Source organism: Lupinus angustifolius, chromosome LG04, assembly GCF_001865875.1.
Source record: "Lupinus angustifolius cultivar Tanjil chromosome LG04, LupAngTanjil_v1.0, whole genome shotgun sequence".
Classification (NCBI taxonomy): Eukaryota; Viridiplantae; Streptophyta; class Magnoliopsida; order Fabales; family Fabaceae; genus Lupinus; species Lupinus angustifolius.
Genome location: NC_032012.1, coordinates 811,893 through 833,381, shown reverse-complemented (window position 1 = coordinate 833,381; position 21,489 = coordinate 811,893). Strand labels below are relative to the sequence as shown.

Genomic DNA, 21,489 nt, shown 5'->3' with positions numbered 1-21,489 from the left:
ATATTGAAAATCACAAATGTCGCGGTATTTGGCTTGGAGATAGTCCCTTTCGTCACACACAATCTGTTATAGCATTTGAGATTATTATTGTATATGTTGTTGGTAGACTTGTTCATTTCATGTTGAGGCCCCTTCATCAAACTACAGTCATTGCACAAATTATGGCAAGTTTCTTTCTTCACCTACCATTTGTTGTTTGCTTAGATTGAGTCCTAATTTATTATTAATTAGGAACCAAAAGAATGTAAGTATAGCAGGATAAAAAATTCTTCATATATCTTGTACACCCAAGTTGGGATGTACAATTATACTGGTTGGTGGCCCGTGGATAAAGCTCTCACCTGGTAAAGTATGGATATACGTAGTTTTATCCCACAAATAGGAAAATATTTCCTAAATTTGAACTTGCAATGTTCAGGTCATATTATAACTTTACCATTACATCGAGACAATAACATATGCAAGATAAACATTGTCTTGTACTACTCAACAAAGATATATGGGAGAAGCACAAGTACCAAATTGTTGGGATAAATTGGAATTGAACCTTGTTTTAGAACAAAAACTTATTTGTTTTGGTACATCAGGAAAAGAAAAAGCAACTACAACAACGATGATTGGTCCATATTGAAGATATGAACCTCATTTAGAGGGACAGAATATCAATGTCTTATACTATAGTTATTAGTTTGACTAATTTTCAACATAAAATTGGCAATCATATTTATTTTACATAAATGGAATTTATCTCATGATATATATTAATTTTCAATTTTTGTTTTCCTCATTAGGCTGGTATCATAATGGGTCCTTCATTTCTTGGTAAAATTAACCCACACTTTGAGGAACTGTTTCCAGCAGCAAGTAGAATGACACTTCGAACATTTGCAGAGTTTGGAATGATAATTCACTTCTTTAGGCTAGGGGTAGAGATAAATCCAAAACAACTCTTCAAGATTGGAAAAGAAGCATTCATAATTGGCCTAACAAGCCATTTATCTGCTATAGTAGTTAGCACTGTAGTATTCAGTTTTCTTAGTAAATGGACCCCTATAGGACCTGGAGGAGGTGCTTTTTACAGTATTGTTGTCACTAGTGGCTTAACCTCATTTGTTGTGGTAAGTGGATTCCTCAATGAGATGAACATTCTCAATTCAGAGATTGGTCGTTTGGCTCTATCTTCTGCTATGGTTAGTGATGCATGTATGTGGATAATGTATTTCTTTTTCATCTATGGTGGTCGAGCATTACAACAAAAGTCATTTGCGCCTGTTGTTGAATTGGTTTTCTCTATGAGTTATTTATCGATCTTACTCATCTTGCTAAGGCCACTGGTTATATGGATCTCCAACCAAAATCCGAAGGGAAAACCCATGACAGAAGGTTATTTTGTATCACTTATGTTTATACTCCTTTTTGTGGGACTTTCTGCACAATTTGTTGGGCAACCTGCTTTTTTTGCTACTTTTATATTTGGTGTGATCTTACCGGACGGTCCGCCTTTAGGTTCCGTTCTTACCGAAAAGCTTGATATTGTTGGTTCTACTTTGCTTGTTCCAGCTTACATTACAATTAGTGGTCTAAACACAGGGAGTGTTCCTATATTAGCAGGATCAAGATCTGCAGGCATAGAGATTACTATACTTGCAGGGTATATAGGCAAGTTTGTAGGCACCATTATACCATCTATTCACTTTGAGATTCAATTATGGGATTCTATTACATTGGCTCTAATCATGAGTTGCAGAGGCATTTTAGATCTCATTATATATTACTTACTCTATAATGCTAAGGTACTTGAAACTTTTCATTTAGTATTATCCATATCAGTGTAGTTCTGCTAAATGTTCCAATTTAATGATTTATCATGTTCTTGTGAAAACAACAAAGTCATATACAAATTTGGAGAATGATATGAAATTCAAGATACCAAGTTTTTGTTGATAACCAAAATGCATGCCACCATGCAAGAATATGCAGATGACAACTTGAAAATGGTGCATCAATGTGCATTGAAAAGAACAACTTTTAAATTCCATTGTTTTGAACACATTTTAATGAAATCTTGTATTTATTTCTTAACCAATGCTCCTAGACACTAGTTAGCAAGACCAAATTTTTTATGTTATTTGTTTTATTTAACTATTTAGATATAATAATTGTATATTGTTCTAATCCACACTTATTTAATGTGTATCATCAGGCAACTGATGAACTGATTTTCAGCCTTCAGATATATACTATGGTGCTTATAACTGGGTTTACAAATATGGTGGTTTATCACATATATGACCCTTCAAGAAGGTACAAATCCTATATCAGAAGATCAATTAGGGACTCTCAACATGACAGTAATCTCAAAGTACTTGTATGTGTCCATAATGAAGAAAATGTATATCCAATCATCAACCTTCTTCAAGTCTCAAACCCCACAAAGGCTACACCTATTTCTGTCTTTGTTCTACATCTCATGGAGCTTTCAGGCAGGGCATCCTCAATACTTACCAAAAATAACATCGCTAACCGATCATTCGATGATGACACGGATTCTTCTGAACCTATAAGCAATGTCTTTGATCAGTTTGAGCAGCATAACAAAGGGTGTATCACCTTGCAGTTCTTTACTGCAATTACACCATATTCTAGCATGCATGATGATATATGCTACATGGCAATGGACACCAAAACAAACATTATAATTGTTCCATTCCATATGCAATGGACCATCGACGGAAAAGCGCACATTTTCAACGCTTCATTAAGGACACTAAACCAGAATGTTCTAAAGAATGCTCCTTGTTCTGTTGGAGTTCTTATTGACAAATGCCAAACAAGTGGCAAATTGTTAGTAATCCATGATAGTTCATACTATGAAGTTGCAATGATCTTCTTAGGTGGTGCTGATGATCAAGAAGGACTAGCTTATAGCCTGCGAATCGCACAGCATCCAAATGTAAAACTTACAGTGTTTTTGGTAAGGGCTGAAATGCATATCAAACAGTATAATATGAAGAATCCTTACATTGATTTGATGAAGAATATAAGGTATAGTAATAAGAATAATGACCAGGTGAAATTCAAGGAGGAGATTGTGGAAGATGGTTTAGGAACAACACAATTTATAAGAACAATGGAGGGATATTTTAACTTGGTCATAGTTGGTAGACATCATTTGGCAGATTCACCATGTATACTAGGCTTGACAGAATGGTGTGAACTACCTGAGCTTGGGCCATTAGGGAATCTTTTAGCCTCAACAGATTTTACATTTTCAGTTTTGGTGGTGCAACAACAGCAATTAAATACTGGGTTCAAGTATGTTAGGTAAACCTCAAAAAAAAATATGTGTATATGTACTGATGTACTTGTAAATTTGTTTTCAATATTCTGTAGATGTTTCGTTCATTTATTCTGATCTTCCTTAATAACTGTGTTTAATGGTAACATAAGAGTATAATTTAATAGAAAAAAGAGTGAATTACATTAACACTCCTGAGTTTTAGCCAAATTACATGAATCATTTATCACTTTTTTACCGCTACACAAACCCCTACTTTTTATACTTTCATTACACCGACAACCTGCACGAGGAATAAGTGTAATCTTTTAAACAAAAATGTGATAAATACAAAACATGATATATTGTGGAGACAAATTCCAATAATATATGAGTCAAAAACATTTTATTATTTTTGGTTCGTTACGATAAAGTATAAGAACGATTTAAACAATATTTCTTTAGAAATGTTGATGCCTTTTGTAACAAAAAATAATAAAAATGCATTGATTTGTATATTATTTGGACTTGTCTGAACAATATATCATGTTTTGTTTAACTTAATTGCATTTATCATATTTTTTGTTTAAAAGATTACACATATTTCTCATGCAGGGATGGTCAGTCTAATGAAAGTATAAAAACTACGAGATTTGTGTAGGTGTAAAAAAATGAAGGGTGGTTTATATAATTTCATTAAAACTCAAGGGGGCCAGTCTAATTTACTCTAGAAAAAAACTTAAGTTGAAATGTTGAAAAAATGGAGAGTTGGAGTTTGTTTACTAGTTACCTTTTCTAGGGGAAGAAATGATGAGAAGCTATAAAATACACCTCTTTCTGAAGTTTTCAACTTCCCTTTATTCCCCACAGGTGAACTTATTTAGTTATTCTATATAATAACGTTAAAATTATATTTATTTTAATATAAGCAATATTATTATATATGGAATATTAATATAAAAATGTATATAAAATATAATTTAATTATTAGAATTAGATAGTTCTAATTAAAAATAAGTCTATAACCTATTAAAATGTAGATATGGTAGCATATTTTATGAGCATATATTATAATAAGCTTTTAAACAAACTAACAAGTCAGACTAGACTTTTAAACAAACTAGGTCTTGGCTTTGAAAAAAGTTTTAAACAAGCTAATACACCAAACCCAGATTCCTATATATTATATAGACTGAATCTGTTTAATGTAAAGTCTGGCTAATCTGACTTACTTCCACCCTTAATTATACATATGATTTCTAACATTAGAACGGTAGTCTAGGTATCTTGATATCCAAGATGATATTATTGCGAAAAGAACGTCATTTACGGTCTGCAGCTTATGTACTAGTGGTTATGCTTATTTTAATATTAAACTAAAGTTAACGGTGCCTCATTTTGTCTCTATCTGTGTGTATCAAATAGCTTATTTGTTAACACTTCACACAACAGTTTTCTTTAAGTTCCAGCTTATCATTCATGTCATAAAAATATTAAGATCAGTATAAGGATTTAAACATAATTAATATATTATTGACTGCTCATTTTTTAAAGAGTCAATAATAATAAAATATGAATGATGAATAATATAATAATAATATATTTTTTCTCAAATATTAAACCTACATGTTTTTTATTCAAATTTTAAATATTCATATTTTAGTATCTTATAATTTCTATATTTGCTTTCAAGTTGTGCTGTTATCTTTCCGATCACAAATCTCAGTTTCCTAAGGCATTCATTATTCTTTTAGTTTAAAAAATAAATGTAAAATAATTAAATATTTGGGGCTACACTTGGTGCTAATTATACTCTTGTTCTTGCTTTGATACACATAGTTTGGTGGTTGCTTTTAACCTTCCTGTTAAAATGGTAGGAGTCATTAAAGAAATCTTCTTGATGAATCAAGAAGTAATGAGAAAATATTATTAAATTGAAAATTGGTTACAAGCAATAAGGGAATCACTCTTTTATATACTACAATGTCTAACTAATAACTAACTAGTTAATCGATTAATTAAACTCTTAATCGATTAATGAAAACAATTTTACAACTAACAAACTGAAATCGACTAACAACTTTAACATCCCCTCAAGTTGGAATGTGTCAAGCATTCCAAGCTTGAAATGATTGTGATAAACACCACACATACTCTAAAACCTCCTATAACTAGCCTAATACAATATCAACCCAAATACTAAAATATTGTTCAAAATATATTTCAACAGCCCCCTCAAGCTGGAATGTATCATGCATTCCAAGTTGGAAATAATTGTATTGAACACGATCATATACTCCAGTACTTCATCTAGTTGTTGAGTAAATCATTATCTCACAGTCTTAAAATCTGAATATGAAGCAATATTGACGCTTAACTACAATAGGTAGAAACAACTTCATCCAAAGCTTAACCATCTATTTTGACAGAAGCTTAACCAACCAAACCAACGATAATGGATGAAAGAGAGAAAAATGGATCTTAATCTTGATCCTAATATGATACTTCAATGAAGAAAATTACACACCATAATGTTGTGTGTTAAATGAGAGAGGGAAAGAGGTAAAGAAACTAGAGTAAAAAAGAAAAGAGATAAATGAGAGTAAATGATAAAGAATAAGAAAAGAAAATACATCTTTATTGATTGAAAAAGAATAGATGGAATGAATAAGTGTTTTCTTTAGCGAGATCAAGAATGTCCTCCATTTCTTGAACATTGAGACTCTTTGTTCAACTTCATCTTGCAGAGCCATGTAGAACTTAGAGAACCTCTCTGAGTAATCAATCTCCTGGTGTCATGAATTCACCACCAACAATTATAAAGGGATCAAATCTTGAAGTAAAAGAGAGTTTGAAAGAAGATTCTTGATATCCATCGTGTCACTGTTGTTTTGTTTGGAAAGCTTGAATCTTGTGCAACTTGTTCTCTGCCTAAGACTCCTAGGATATTCCCAGCAAGAAGATCATATGTTGAATATCATCATAGACTATGCCAACACTCTCAAAAGCAAAGAAGAAACTATGAGGGTGAGAAAAGAATATTTCCCTCATAAGCAAAGAAAGCACAAGATGAGAGGTTGATGGATAAACAGCGGAAAAAATAATTACATCACGCTCTGATACCATGTTAAAATGGTAGGAATCATTAAAGAAATTTTCTTGATGAATCAAGAAGCAATGAGAAAATATTATTGAATTGATAATTGGATACAAGGAATAAGGGAATCACCCTTTATATACTACATTGCCTAACTAATAACTAGCTAGTTAATCGATTAATTAAACTCTTAATCGATTAACGAAAACAATATTACAACTAACAAACTGAAATCAACTAACAACTTTAACATCCCCTCAAGCTGGAATGTGTCAAGTATTCCAAGCTTGAAATGATTGTGATAAACACCACACATACTCTAAACCCTCCTATAACTAGCCTAATACAATATCAACCCAAATATTAAAATATAATTCAAAATATATTTCAACACTTCCTAGAATAGCTATCTGATCGCTATCCTCTCGTAGGAATAGCTATATGATTGCTATCTCATGGTAGGAATGACAATCTTGAGTCCATGATTAAATTTATAGGAATAACTCTCTTAGTGTGATTCTGGTTAATGTTAGAGTGATTTTGTGTTTAGCATAATTATGTAAAAGTGTTATTTTGTCATACCTAACACTTCCAAAACAACATTATTGTCGTCACAATTATAGTTGTGGAATATAATTTAAAATAATAATTCTATTTTTTTTTTTCTGAATCCAGCTTATTTAATGAGGGGCCTAACACAATATTCTCTAGTTTTTATAGTTATTGTTAGGATTTTTACGTTTGAGTTATGTGAATAAAAAAATCTCACGTTAAAAAATAATGTATAACTTCATGTGCTATCTAGCTTTGTTTTATGTTTCGTTCATTTAATTTATAAAAATATATTTTAGCTTAGATCCAACATTGTTTGGCCCATTGCTAAGAATTGTTAAATGCATGAATGAGTCACCCGTTTTATGTCTTATCACAGATTTTTAATGATATTATTATTAGAAGTGTTCATCAAGTGATTAATTTAAACGTAAGGACCCTAACCCGTTGTTATCGAATAGTCTTGGGGTTGGCTACCCTAACCGAAGGCATAATATTCCTTTAAGTAGCATTTGCATAAAATAAAAAATAAAAAACCATATAAAGAAAACTAAAATGTAAGGTGAGTCTTGGTTATATATAAATAAGACAATGCAACTTGTACGGAAGCAACTTGAATTGGCTTTAACAATGATGAGCGAAAAACCAGTGCACATTAATTATGAGGACAACTATTTATATTAATTGAATCTAGCAACTTAGAGTACTATGGTACGGTTTAGAGGGATGGCACATGCTCTTTGCCATCCACCACTTATTTGACACTTCTTTAATGGTTCAAATAGGAGCATGTGTTGCAATATCAAGCATCACATTTATTTATTTATTTACTATTTTTTAGCGACTTATTGATAGAAGAATTTACTTGTACTCTTGGTTGGCATTCGTATAAAACAAGTATGTCAAAGGACAAAGGGTTGAAGCTGAAAGCGAGCCTTTAACAAGTAGAACTTGTGACTTTAGGAACTTATAATTATAGCTCTCATTGAGTCGCTATTAGTATGTTAATGTAGTACCTTTGGCTTATGAAATTACTTAGTGTATCAAACTTTAAACTTAAATACCCTGACAAATATTTCATCCCTAAAGGAAATCTCTTGCAACTTAAATACCCTCTACGACTTACCATGCTATGAGTCAAGGTTGGGACATTAAAAAGGTGCATACATCCCATCCTAGAAGTAGCTAGATCACAATATGATATAAATTGTATGTCAGCAGATCTTGTTCAAGATATCGATATCATAGGAACCGAACCTTCTTCAAATCCAATGGATAATAACATTAAAATTCATAGTCATCTTGGTTCATTCCTTTCATATCTTACCACTTATAGAAAGCTTATTGAAGATTAATTTATCTTACTCATATAAGATTAGACATCTCTTATGTAGTGGGTCATTTCAGTCAATTTATATCTAATCCTACAAATGATCATTATCAAGTAGGTCTAAGAGTTTTGTGATATCTCGAGAATATTGATTTTAGTGACTCAGATTAGATATCTTGCCTTGAAACAAGGAGATTCATCACTAGTTCTTGCTTCTTCCTTGGTCAATCCCTCATTTCCTAGAAAAGAAAAAGGCAAATGGTAGTATCTAGATCCTCTATTGTGGTGGAATACATCGATTTAGCAGTGGCAGGAGGTTAAGTATAATGTCTCACTTATCTCCTTATGATCTACTAGTACCTTAAGTAAAGTCAATGCTCATTTATTGTGATAATCAATTTTTATTTCACATAATAGTTAATCTTGTGTTTTATGAATAACTAAATACGTTAAGATGAATTGCCATTCAATTAGGAAAATATTTCTAGAGGCATTACTCATATCCACTTATAATCAGCTTGCAGATGTTCTAACCAAGACTTTAACTCATATTCCATTCAATTCTATCATTTTCAAGCTTCATATGTGTGATATACACATTTCAACTTGCAGGATGTCAAACAAGCAACAAACTTCAAAAACATATCTAAGAACTTCAAGTGAAGAATCAAACTTGGATGAAAAAAATGAAGAGTGAGCTTGACAAGTTAGAAGAGCATAAAAAACTTGTATTTCGAATTCAATGAGTAATTATAGGCTTGTAATTCCAATGTAAAATAGATTGCTTAATTGGCAAGAAACTTAAATAAGTTAGATTAGTTAGAATTTGTTACTTGAGTGAGTTAGTGAATTGGTTGCAACAATTCCTCACTTTCCCTTTGTATAGGTAGTTGTAATTATACTCTTTATTTGCTCTCAACTTCATCCTTCAATTTCTTTTAGGGGTATTCGTGGTTAGTTTGGATCAGTTTTTAGGCAAAAAATCATTCGATCCAAATACATAATTAACTTATATATAATCTGGTCTAGTTTGTTTACATTAAGAGATCTGAAAATGGATTATTCATTTTTTAAAGAGAGTTTGTATATCGATCATGCATATATATTTATATTTTAGGAAAAAATGTTTTTTTTTAATTTGTTTTGGAGTCAGTTATTTAGTATCCTTGGTGCATATCTCAAACATTTCGGGTCTCGACAAGGACTTTTTGGGCTTGTAACGTGGTCTGGTTAGGGGTTTACAAGAAAGAAAAGGATATAAGGCTCAAATGATGTGTTTCCCGTCCCCAACTTTCTCCATATTCTCCATAATCCTATTTCCAACATATCTTATATTTCAATCATGGATACGATTTCCATTCCTTTTTGGAAAAGGAAAGGTTTTGTAACCATTCTAGCTTGAGAATTTTTTATTTACCCTAGCTTTTGCCTAAGGTTTTACTAAAACTCTTAGCGGACTCTTTTTAAAATCCACTTGACTTTTCAAGATTTGTTGAAAAACTAGCCTTTTCCCGGTTTATTGGTGTTTTTCGAAGGTGTTGTGTTTTTTAATAAACTTCTTTCATATTGTCTTGGCTCAAAAAGGGTGACTAGGGATATCTTCATTGGTGTTTGGAATAACAAAGAAGCCTTGTGTCATCAACACGACCTACCTGAGGGTACACACCATGTGGGATTTGTTTACATCATCCTCCTAAGAGAGTGCGCAAAAGTATTAAAAAAATGCATGGTCAATGCACAAACCTCTCTTTTTTTGTTTTTTTTTTTGTTTTTTTTTTCTCGAAAGGTCCCTCAAGCATAATACTTCTTCACGACATCTGAATTTACGGAAAGAGGTAGGTCATTTCCGTCCATAGTAGTCAATATCAATGCTCCTCTAGAGAATGTCTTTTTCACCACGAATGGTCCTTCATAATTTGGGGTCCACTTCCCTCTATGGTCCTTCTATATTGGGAGTATCTTCTTAAGCACCAAATCCCCCTCTTGAAAATGGCACGGCCGAACTTTCTTAGCATAAGCTCTCATGAGCCTTTTCTGGTATAATTGACCATCACATATAACAACTAATCTTTTCTCTTTTATCATGTTCAGTTGGTCGTACCGCGCTTGGATCCATTTTGATTCCTTCAATCCTGATTATGCCATGATTCCAAGTGATGGAATTTCTACTTCAATTGGGAGGACTGCCTCCATTCCATACACTAGCGAGTAAGGTGTTGCCCCAGTTGATGTGCATACGGATGTGCGATACCCATGTAGAGCAAATGGTAACATGTCATGCCAATCCTTGTATGTTACCACCATCTTCTGAACAATCTTCTTAATATTTTTGTTTGTTGCTTCTACAGCTCCGTTCATCTTAGGGCGATAAGGTGAAGATGTATGATTCTTGATCTTGAATTTAATGCACATCTCGGTCATCATCTTGTTGTCCAGGTTTGTGGCATTGTTCGTGATGATCTTGCTGGGTAACCCATATCTACACACTAACTCCTTCTTGATAAATCGTAGTACCACTGTCCTGGTCACATTGGCATATGAACATGCCTCAACCCACTTTGTGAAGTAGTACATGGCCACGAGGATGAAGCGATGTCCATTGGAAGCCTTCGGTTCTATTGGTCCAATAACATCCATTCCCCACATGGAGAAAGGCCAGGGTGCTGAAAGGACATTTAGAGGACTCGGTGAAGCATTGATATTGTCAGCATAAATTTGACATTTGTGGCATTTCCTAACATAAGTACAACAGTCTGTCTCCATTGTCATCCAAAAGTAACATGCCCTGAATATTTTTCTAGCCATAGCATGTCCGTTCGCATGAGTTCCAAACGAGCCTTCATGCACGTCCTTGAGTATTACTTCAGCTTCTTTCTCTTCTAAGCATCTGAGGAGTACCATGTCATGATTCCTTTTATAAAGAACATCACCATCTAGAAAGAAACCCATGGCTAGTCTTCTTAAGGTTCTCTTACCAGTTTCTAGGGCACCAATTGGATACTCCTTTTTCTGTATATAGACCTTGATGTCATGATACGATGGCTTTCCATCTTGCTCTACCTCTAGAGCACAACAATGGATTGGTTGATCTCTACTTTCTATTTTGATGAGAGGTTGATCTTTCCCACTTATATGGAACATTGAGGATAATATGGATAAAGCATCGGCTAACCTGTTATCCTCTCTCGGAATGTGGTAGAAGTCAATCTGATCGAAGTGTTCAGCCATTCTATGGATATACTCCTTGTAAGGTACTAGTTTGTTGTCACGGGTCTCCCATTCTCCTTTTAGCTGATGGATGACCAGGGCTGAGTCCCCGAAGACCTCTAGAATTTTAACCTTCCTTTCTAATGCTGCCTGCAAACCCAGGGCGCATGCCTCATATTCAGCTATATTGTTGGTGCAATCAAAGCATAACCTGGAAGTAATAGGAGTGAAGTCGCCTTCTGGAGATACGAGCACGACCCATATGCCGTGTCCGAGTGCATTGGATGCCCCGTCGAATACTAATGTCCACACACCATCTTTTGTTAGTTCTCCTAAGGATAGACTCATGATAACCTCATCTGGGAACTCTTGGTTCATTGGTCCGGTCTTCTCTATGGGTTGACTAGCAAGATAATAGGCAAGGGCACTACCTTTGATTGCTTTCCGTGTCATATATACTATACCATATTACGACAATAAGACTTGCCACCTAGCGATTCTTCCTGTTAATATTGGTTTCTCAAAGATATACTTCACAGGATCCATCTTTTAAATCAACCAAGTGGTATGACTCAACATATATTACCTCAAGCGACGAGATGCTCAGGCTAACACACAACATGTACGTTCTAGCATTGAGTATCTTGTCTCGCACTCAATGAACTTCTTACTCAAATAGTATATGGCTTGCTCTTTTCTGTTTGATTCGTCATGTTGGGCTAGGACACATCCCATGGAGTCCTCTAGCAATGTTAGGTACATTAAAGAGGCCGACCAGGTACTGGAGGCATCAATATTGGGGGTTTGGTCAAATATTCTTTTATGCTTTCAAAGGCTCTCTGGCAATCATCATTCCATCGAACTGCCTGACTCTTCCTTAATAGCTTGAAAATTGGTTCAAAAACATGTAGCTGTTAGCTGAGAAATGGATCTGGATATATAGTTTAAACAACCCAAGAAACCTCTGACTTCCTTCTCAGTTCGGGGTGCTGGCATTTCGATGATTGCTTTGACCTTATCGGGATCTACTTCAATTCCCTTCTGGCTGATGATAAAACCAAGGACTCGCCTTGATTTAACCTCAAAGATACATTTTCTAGGATTTAGCTTGAGGCTATACTTTCTGAATCGTTCAAACAACTTCCTTAAATTCTCCATGTGTTCCCCCTCTAATTTGGACTTGCATATGATGTCGTCTACATAGATCTCTACCTCCTTATGCATCATGTCGTGGAAAAGAGCTATCATGGCCCTTTGGTATGTGGCCATAGCATTCTTAAGACCGAAAGGCATGACTAGATAACAAAAGGTTCCCCATGGCGTGATGAAAGTAGTTTTATACACATCTTCTGAAGCCATTTTGATCCGATGGTAACCTGAGTACCCATCCATGAAGGAGAAAAGAGCATGGTCTGCAATGTTGTCGACCAATATGTCTATATGAGGTACCGGGAAATCATCGTTTGGGATAGCTTTGTTCAAATCTCGGTAGTCAACGCAGATCCTGAGTTTGCCTCCTTTCTTTGGTACTGCCAAAACATTGGCCACCCAATCGGGATATGTGGAAACCGTCACGAATCCAGCATCTAGCCATTTCTCCACCTCCTCTTTTACCCTTAAGGAAATATCTGGCTTTATCCTTCGTAGTTTCTGTTTAACCGGACGTGAATCTGGATTCAAAGGCAGCTTGTGTTCCACTATGTTTCAATCCAGACCAGGCATGTTGACATATGACCAAGCGAACACATCTTTGAACTCATGCGGAAGTTGAATCATCTTTTTGCGTTCTTCTTCTTTCATCAATGTACCCACTTTCACTTCCCTTTTGTCGTCCTTTGTCCTCAAATTTACTAGCTCGGTGGGCTCTTCATTAGTCTTAATCTCTCTAGACTACTGCTCCACCATCCTTAATAACTCAGGTGATGCTTCCCATTCTTCATCATTATCTCCCTCATCGAGCTGTTTAATTGGATGATCATGATTGTATGTGTGGCTCATAACACGATTATTATTTCCGAAGTTAAAGTTGGATCTGCATTAGGTTGATGTTGTGATTAGTTATTTTTTAGTTTTTTTTCATGGTTTTACCTTTTGCGTGTGCTTTTTTTAGTGTGTGCGAGTAAAAAATGAAGAATAGAATGAAACACATAATATGAAGAAAGAGATGCATTTTATTGAATTCAAAACTTGTACTATTCGATGAAAAATAAATAGATGTCCTTATTCGAAAAGAAAGAAAATAAACCCAATAGCTTTAGACATGGCTAAGGGATTCTAGCATCTTATTACATTGTTTCTAAAAACACTTGTGGAGATGCATCTTCCTCTATCCAGTTGTTGAGAGTGGTGCCTGGAGGACACTGAACAATGTAGTCTGCCCCACCTTCTGAATCATCATCTCCCAAAACAGCAATCATTCTTGGTTCCCAGCCTGCACTGACAAAGTTTCTGCTAATGTGTGGGATGAACATCTCTCCAACTTCATACTCCCACTGCCCCAGGTGAGCCATTCTTCCTTTCTTCTTCTCTTCAGCAGTTCTCTCCCTATCTGCCTGAGTGGGTCTGTATCCCAAGCCATACCGATCTTTGATGTCACGTATCATGCCTATATTTTCTCTTCCTTGGCCAAACTTCCTGAGCCATTTTCCAGGTTGGTAGCCCTTCTGCAGCATTACTCTGGCCATCCTCAGTGATGCCTCCGAAGGTTGGGGGCGTAGTGTGGGTATCCCCCCTCCTACAAATAAAGCGTTGGCAATCTCCAATGCTTGGAAGGATGTTCCAATAGCTTCCTCTACGGCTTCAATGTATGGAGTGTCAAGAGATCTTGATACCAACATATCTTCTTCTCCCAGAATAGTAAGGATTTTTCTATCCACTATAAACTTAACTCGTTGGTGCAATGTAGAAGGTACAGCCCCTGAAGCATGGATCCACGGTCTTCCCAACAAACAGCTGTAACTGGGATTAATATCCATGATATGGAATATTATCTGGAAAATGCAAGGTCCTATTTTTATATGCAACTCCATTTCCTCCATGACATCCCTGTTGGATCCATCAAATGCCTTCACTACCATAGAGCTTGGTCTCATATACGATGCATCGACTAGAAGCCTAGACAACGTCCTTTTCGACATGACATTGAGAGATGAGCCATTATCGATAAGAACTTTGCCAATTAAGCAATTCTGATACATTATAGAGATGTATAGAGGGCTAGTGTGTCCCATCCCCTCAGAAGGTATTTCCTGATCGCTAAAAGATATGTAATTGTCAACCACAATGTTATTAATGATACCAACGAGCTTGTCGGTGGTTATGTCGTGACTAACATGTGCACGGTTCAGTATCTCCATTAGCACTTTTCTGTGGGGTTCAGAGCTCATTAGCATAGACAAAATAGATATCCTGGCTGGAGTGCGGTTTAGTTGATCCACGACCTTATACTCACTCTACTTTATGAACTTCAGAAATTCACAAGCCTCCTCACTAGATATTTCCCATTTATCTCCATGACAATGCAACAGGTCATTCAAATTGGCGTCTAGTTCATCTTCTACAGGGATATATACTTTCCCTTTTCCTTTATCTTTGGCTGAGGCTTTTTCAGCGTCTGAGTGAACATAGACACATCCACTTCTGGTTATCCGACTATCTCCAACAATAATGGTGACTTCTATTTGTTGCTTAGTTATCTCTGAATTCCCTCCACTATAGATCCATGGTACCGCTTTATCTGTCTTGTAAGGGAAAGGTCGTGGTCTTTCTTCTGTTGCAGGCTTCAGAACAGGCTCCATCCTACTTATGACTGGCACCTATCGAGTTACTTGTGGGTGAAATTGAGCATTATTCAGAATGTTCAATACAGGTTCATAACGAGTAATTGATGGCCTCATGGTCCTTCTCATATCTTCCTCACTTCTTGTAATAGCATTAACAGCTTGATACGAAGGCCCCCTCTCTATTGTGATCAATCGCATATCCAACATTTTCTGCAACAAGATCTTAAATTCTGGACACTCCTCTAGAGTATGACCCACTTCGCCATGCAACTCACAACCAGTTGAATCTTCATCTTCCACCATCTTTTCCACCATCCCACGCTTGCACATCTCTTGAAAAATTACCCTCATGGGTGTTTTTACTTCATTTGCCTCCCAAATGAATGCTCTACCCTGAGCCTCCTCTACAACATTCACACCCTAATTACTATGATTAGGTACTGGATTTATGTCCACGTCTAGCACAGTGGGCTTGAAATGTAGTTGTTTGGAATTGATTAGGTTTTGCACCTTATGTTTCAAAGCCTTACAATGTTCGATAGAGTGGCCAATGACTTCAGAGTGGTACTCGCATGTAACATTGGGATTAAACCAAGCCCCAGGTGATTCGGGCACCGTTCCTACTATAGGGCTTATCATTCTCTCTCTTAAAAGATGATTGTATAGTTCTGTATAAGATATAGGTATGGGATCGAATTGTGGGCTTCTTCTTTCGGGATTCGGGTAATTGCGGTTTTGGGTTTGAGTTTGATAGGGTTGTGTTGGGTTGAGGTTTTGACGAGTTTGGTAGGGTTGTGTTTGGTTATAGTTTTGGCGGGTTTGGTTGTTGTTATTGTGGGCTATGTAGTTGGGTTGTGTGGAAGGTGCAGCATTGTATGAGGCCTGATATTTGGAGTTTTGGGCCTTATATCCCTTCGGCTTAGTGAACATTGCAAGAGCCTATCCCTCTTTCTTCTTCATAAAGTTGGGCTTCTTCCCTGTATCCGACTTAGACTGATCTCCTGCTAGTTTTCCGCTCCTTATACGACCTTATATTTTCTCTCCTACTTTAATGAGTGCGTTGAAGCTGGATGCCACAGCTCCCACCAAATAGTCATAATAAGGTTCCTTCAAAGTGTCCACAAAGATGGACAATTGTTCTTCTTCCTCCAACCTAGGTATGACTTGTGATGCCAAAGCTCTCCAGCGTTGGGTATACTCCTTAAAGCTCTCTTCCGGTTTCTTGACCATGCTCTGAAGCTGGGCCCTGTCGAGGGCAGCATCTTCATTATACTTATACTGCTTCATGAAGGCATTCGATAAATCGACGAAAGTTTTAATCTGAGCCTTCTCTAATCGGATGTACCAGCCCATGGCTGCCTCTGTCAGACTATCTTGGTAGCAATGAATCAACAATTTACCATTTCCGTGATGAGTAGTCATCTTCCTGGCGTACATATGTAAGTGACTTTTCGGGCAGGAAGTACCGTCGTACTTCTCGAACTCAGGAGTTTTAAATTTTGGTGGAAACACCACATATGGTACCAAGCACATCTCAAATGCATTTTTTACATCAGGAAAGTTTGTGCCCTCAATGACCCTTAGCCTCTCTTTAATAAGCTTCAGCTCTGCCTTCTCTTGGCTTGAGGAGTCACTTGGGGTACCCTTGTTTATCTTAGTTTCAGCCTGGTGGCTTGTGGGCTTGCCTTTAGCAAGAAGATCAAGAGTAGGATCTTCGTCTTGCTCGTCGTCGTCTTCCTCAGCTGAATCTTGTTTTTCTTTACCATCAGTAGTGTCTTCATACCTTATGACAACACCCTTACGACGGTTGGTCCCAGTAACTGCCTTTGGACCCACATTTTGTACGGGTTGTGGTTGTCTGGTACCTGGGGAAGTGGCATTTTCTCCAGAGTCTCGAGCCTTTTGCATAACCAAGATGATTTTAATCATCTGATTCATTTGCTCTTTGATTTCAGCAAACTCAGACCTATTGTCAATGCTACTGGATTCTTGGTCTGCTATCAGCTTGGATTGCAGTCTGGTGTGGTAAGGATGCTTAGGAGCAACGTTTATATGATATATGAGTGATAAAATTTTCATTTTATTTAAATGAACAAAAATGATGCATGCAAAAAAAAATTTAAATTCCTTTTCGTATAGAGGATCGGTATAACAAGACATTTTGACCCGCATTCTGTCGACCATGAGCCGTGCCCCTATTGTCTCATTTTTGCGTTGACGTCAATTTTAGAATGAAACTTCAAGTTTCTAACCTCGATTGCATCTTTGTTCGTTCTCTTGTTAGAGGTTGTTAGCATTAAACGTCTTGCCCTACATTTGGTGATTTGATGGCGTACCCAACAAAGTCGCATGTAGTTGATGACAACTATTAGAGAAAACATATAGTTTTAGACCAAGGTTGTATCTAAATAGAAGACGTTTTAAACATTTTTGGAGATAACATTTATTTGTAAATGGGAGTCAATTTTGTATTTGCACACATAGATATAAAGAGTTGCGAAAACAAGATATCTTATTAATACTACAAGCAAAGGATTACAATTCGTTTATTGTTTATTCTCCTATTCATTATTTCTAAAATTCTTTTGTAGCCTCAACCTGCCATTTCTTAAGTTGTCTAGCTATTCCCCCACAAGCTGAAAAAAAATGCCTTCATTTCTGGAAGAAGCTCTGTTTCCGGGTACATTGTCATCTCTTGTTTAGCCTCGTAGAACAGTTTCAACCAATCATCAGAAAAATCATCGAGATCATCAACTAATTGTCTACATCTCCCTTCCCATTTTTTTTTATCTCCCATTGACTTTCTTCGAGTACTCCCTTCCAATCATCTGGCCAATTTTCCTGGCCGGCCACTAATTCATCATATGCAGTTCTGAGTTTTCAAAGTTGTTCTAATAGCTGACTTGCTTCTGTTAATGCATTATAGCAGGTCTTCTCTGAAGCTTTGAGGTTGGCTTTGAGGTTATCTTCTTTCAGTTGTCCTTCACCCAATATCAACTGATAGTCTTTAACAATAGACCATGCTTGCCTTTCACTCTGCCTTATCTTCTCCATTTCGAGTTCTAGAGCCTTTGCTTTGGCTTGAGCCTTGCGTATGGCATGACTTTGCGCTTTCAACCGATCGATATGATCATCTATCTCTGCATCTTTTTCTTTTACTGTCCGAATTAGGCGAACCTTTCCTGACTGAGAGCACATTTCAGCATAGTTCCTTTTAAGGCTTGTTTGATCCTTCTTCATATTGGTGATGATTTTGTTGAGTTTTTCAAGACCCAGATTATCCTTGTCATGTGTGTCTCTGGCTTCTTCTAGCTTCGCCTCTAAGAGCTTGATATGTTCCTTCAACAACTCGTTCTCAGATGGACCAGATGATTTCTGTGGTTGGGCAATTGGTGGGACAACCTGACCATTTCGAATTAAATAAATGTATTTTTTTTTTATTAGAACCAGTTTATGAGTATTTATATAAAAATAATAATTCTTGCAAAAATAAATAAATAAAAAAACAAATTCACAATATTAATATATGTACATGAATAGGATGATGACTTGATGGTTAAACTTAAAGGTAGATTCTAGCCCATCAAGCTTTTTTCAAACAAACTTTAACATCATCCTTAACAACATTTTACAAAATAACTCTAATATACACTTGAGTCTATTCTAAATGTTGAACAATGGACTGGACAAAGTGAGTATTCACAGTTACATATCCAAGAGAGAAGACACTCAAACTAGATATCTACCAAAGTTCAATAAGAAAAGTCATTTTTAATATAATACGTTAGCTTAACATTATTTCCTCTAGACCTATGAATTTATTGAGTGTGTATGTACTCTTTAAGCTTAAATACTTTTCCAACATTTTATTCCACATAAAAGGATCGACCCGTGACTCGAATCCACAACTAAGACTCATGGTAAAAAAATTCATTGAATCGTTGCCACTAAGTTAGTTCTTCTAGAGAATATAAAAATGTACATGCTATCTGTTGGAATTTATTGAAAGAATAATGCTTTGAAGTGAGATGAAAAAACTCATTAATCTCATTTTGCTTGGAGGTGGGAAGTTGAAAGGCTTTATAAGCCTTAAGTTCCGGCCCAACATTCTTTTTAATAAAATATTTATTTATTTATTTTGGGGTCTTTTAGGCTTGGACTGCGTGTTGACCAAGTCAACACACATATGCAATAAGGAAAGAGTCGTTAGAGAGCCGTTGGAGGAGATTTCGGCCATTATGATAGAGTCGTTGGTAATAGAGTTGTTGGTGAAAGAGTAGTTAGAGAGCCGTTGGAGGCCTCGGCTATAAATAGAGGTATCATTCTCTCATTATAATTAGCACCAAGTTGAAGACATTGATCTCTCAACTTCTCTTTCTCCCCCTTATATTCCGCCATGCGTTTCTGATAACCTGCTCCTTCTTTCTTTCTGTGGCACTTGAGAATTGGCACAGACAGCCAAAGTGAGAATTTCGAGAACTGACACTGGTAGTCAGTATTGTGGAAAAGAATTGGCATGGGTAATCATACTGTGGGAATTCGAGAATTGACATTGGTAGCCATATTGTGGGTGTATTCGAGAGCGATTCTTACAATGCAGTAAGAAATCGTATAACAGAGAACTAGACTGTTTTATCTTGGGGACGGCATGGTTGATAGTTTGTTTGCACATTTTGGGCAGTGTCACGAAACGTCTTAAAGATAGCGATTTAGTCGTAACTCAATGAGTATGTATTATTTCATGTCATTTATAATTGTTACAAGTTACGGTAATAATACTTTCCAATATATCTTCTTAACAAGTGTCCTTAGTAAAGGTCATCCATTAGTATTTGCTTTACATTATTTATGAAACTTGAGTATTTAATTGTACGCGGGAATTATTAATTTGACTATATCACATATCATGTTGGTTGACCTTCTTTTAATCAAGTGTGATTCAACATTGTTTGAATAGTGATGCAAAATTAATTTTCTCAAGGTTTTAGACTGTTAAAAGTTTATTAACATAGGCAGCAACTTTTTCCCCTTTCCTTTAGTTAAATTGAGTGTTAGGACAAATCAGTTTTAAAATGAGTCACTAAGTTTTATTTACAAAATAAATACAAAATATTTACTGAAGTGGTGTTATTTTACAATATCCAAACAAATTCGAAATTATAAACTAAATACGTGACCACTCATCAACACACAGGTTTTGTTAACATAATAAAATTAAATGTTACTTCATCAACTAATAATAATGTTTTGAATAAATGGTTAATTAAGATCATGTTTGAGAAAAAAATCACTTATATACTCTTTTTAATAATTTAGATGACACTAATAATGTGTATTGGTCTAAGTGAAAGCCTCAAAGGGTCTTATGCCTATTTAATTTGATATACAATCAGTATATTATCTATTATTTATTTCTGTTGCTTTTTGAAGAGTCAATGATAATTAAAAATACAATTTATAAAACTTTTATACTATTACATTTTTCTTTTTTAGGGTTATGTGTATGTGCAAATTAATATTGTAAAGGGACTATCCTTATACACTTAACCTTATTCCCAAAGAGGTATGATCTTCTTTATTAATTAAGAGACAAGTACTTTAAAAAATAAAGGAAAATACAAATTTTAATAATACATTTATCTTTTTAATTATAATAAAACTATACATTTGTCATTAAAATTAAATGGAGAAACATTCATTTGTATTTTTATTAGTGGAGAATCATTATTCATTTCCAAAGATTTGTTTTTTTGTGAGAGATCCTAGCGGGAGAAAATAATTATTTCGATGACACTTTGCTCCATTAAAATAATATTAACTAAATTGTAGTATATTTTAAATTATGTGGTTAAAAATGAAAAGCTAATAAGAATAAAAAAGAGCATTTTTTTTAGCTAGTTGTTAGAAATTCATGATTTCTAATTAAGGTGGATATCATATATTTAATAAAATTATATTGGCTATTTATTTTGGGTTAATGGGAACTCTATACGGGATAATGGGAACTCTATACGGGATAATGGGAACTCTATAAGTTAACATATAAGGAATGGTTATGGTCCCCAATACACCAAATTAGAAATAGTTTTCACCTCTCCCCATCAGAGAAAAACGAAGGTCCCAAAAGAAATTAAGGATTTGGTTAAGAAATATCATCATACTAAAACTCTCTCAAAAGATATATTAAAGGAGTAGATCAGAGAACATGAATTCATGGATTCAGGTATGACTTTGTATTCTTGTT

General features: G+C 35.4%; 1 protein-coding gene across 1 annotated transcript; it reads left to right on the top strand.

The window, feature by feature from the left end:
* LOC109344983 (cation/H(+) antiporter 14-like) lies at positions 740 to 3,446 on the top strand. The gene is made up of 2 exons (XM_019583725.1): positions 740 to 1,793; positions 2,204 to 3,446. The coding sequence occupies exons 1-2, from the start codon at positions 804 to 806 to the stop codon at positions 3,326 to 3,328; spliced, it is 2,115 nt and encodes a 704-aa protein (XP_019439270.1). The 5' UTR covers positions 740 to 803; the 3' UTR covers positions 3,329 to 3,446.

Coding starts and splice junctions, on each gene's coding strand:
- LOC109344983 (XM_019583725.1), top strand. CDS start 804: ATGGGTCCTTCATTTCTTGGTAAAATTAACCCACACTTTGAGGAACTG. Junction 1,794..2,203: donor ACTTACTCTATAATGCTAAG/GTACTTGAAACT, acceptor GTGTATCATCAG/GCAACTGATGAACTGATTTT.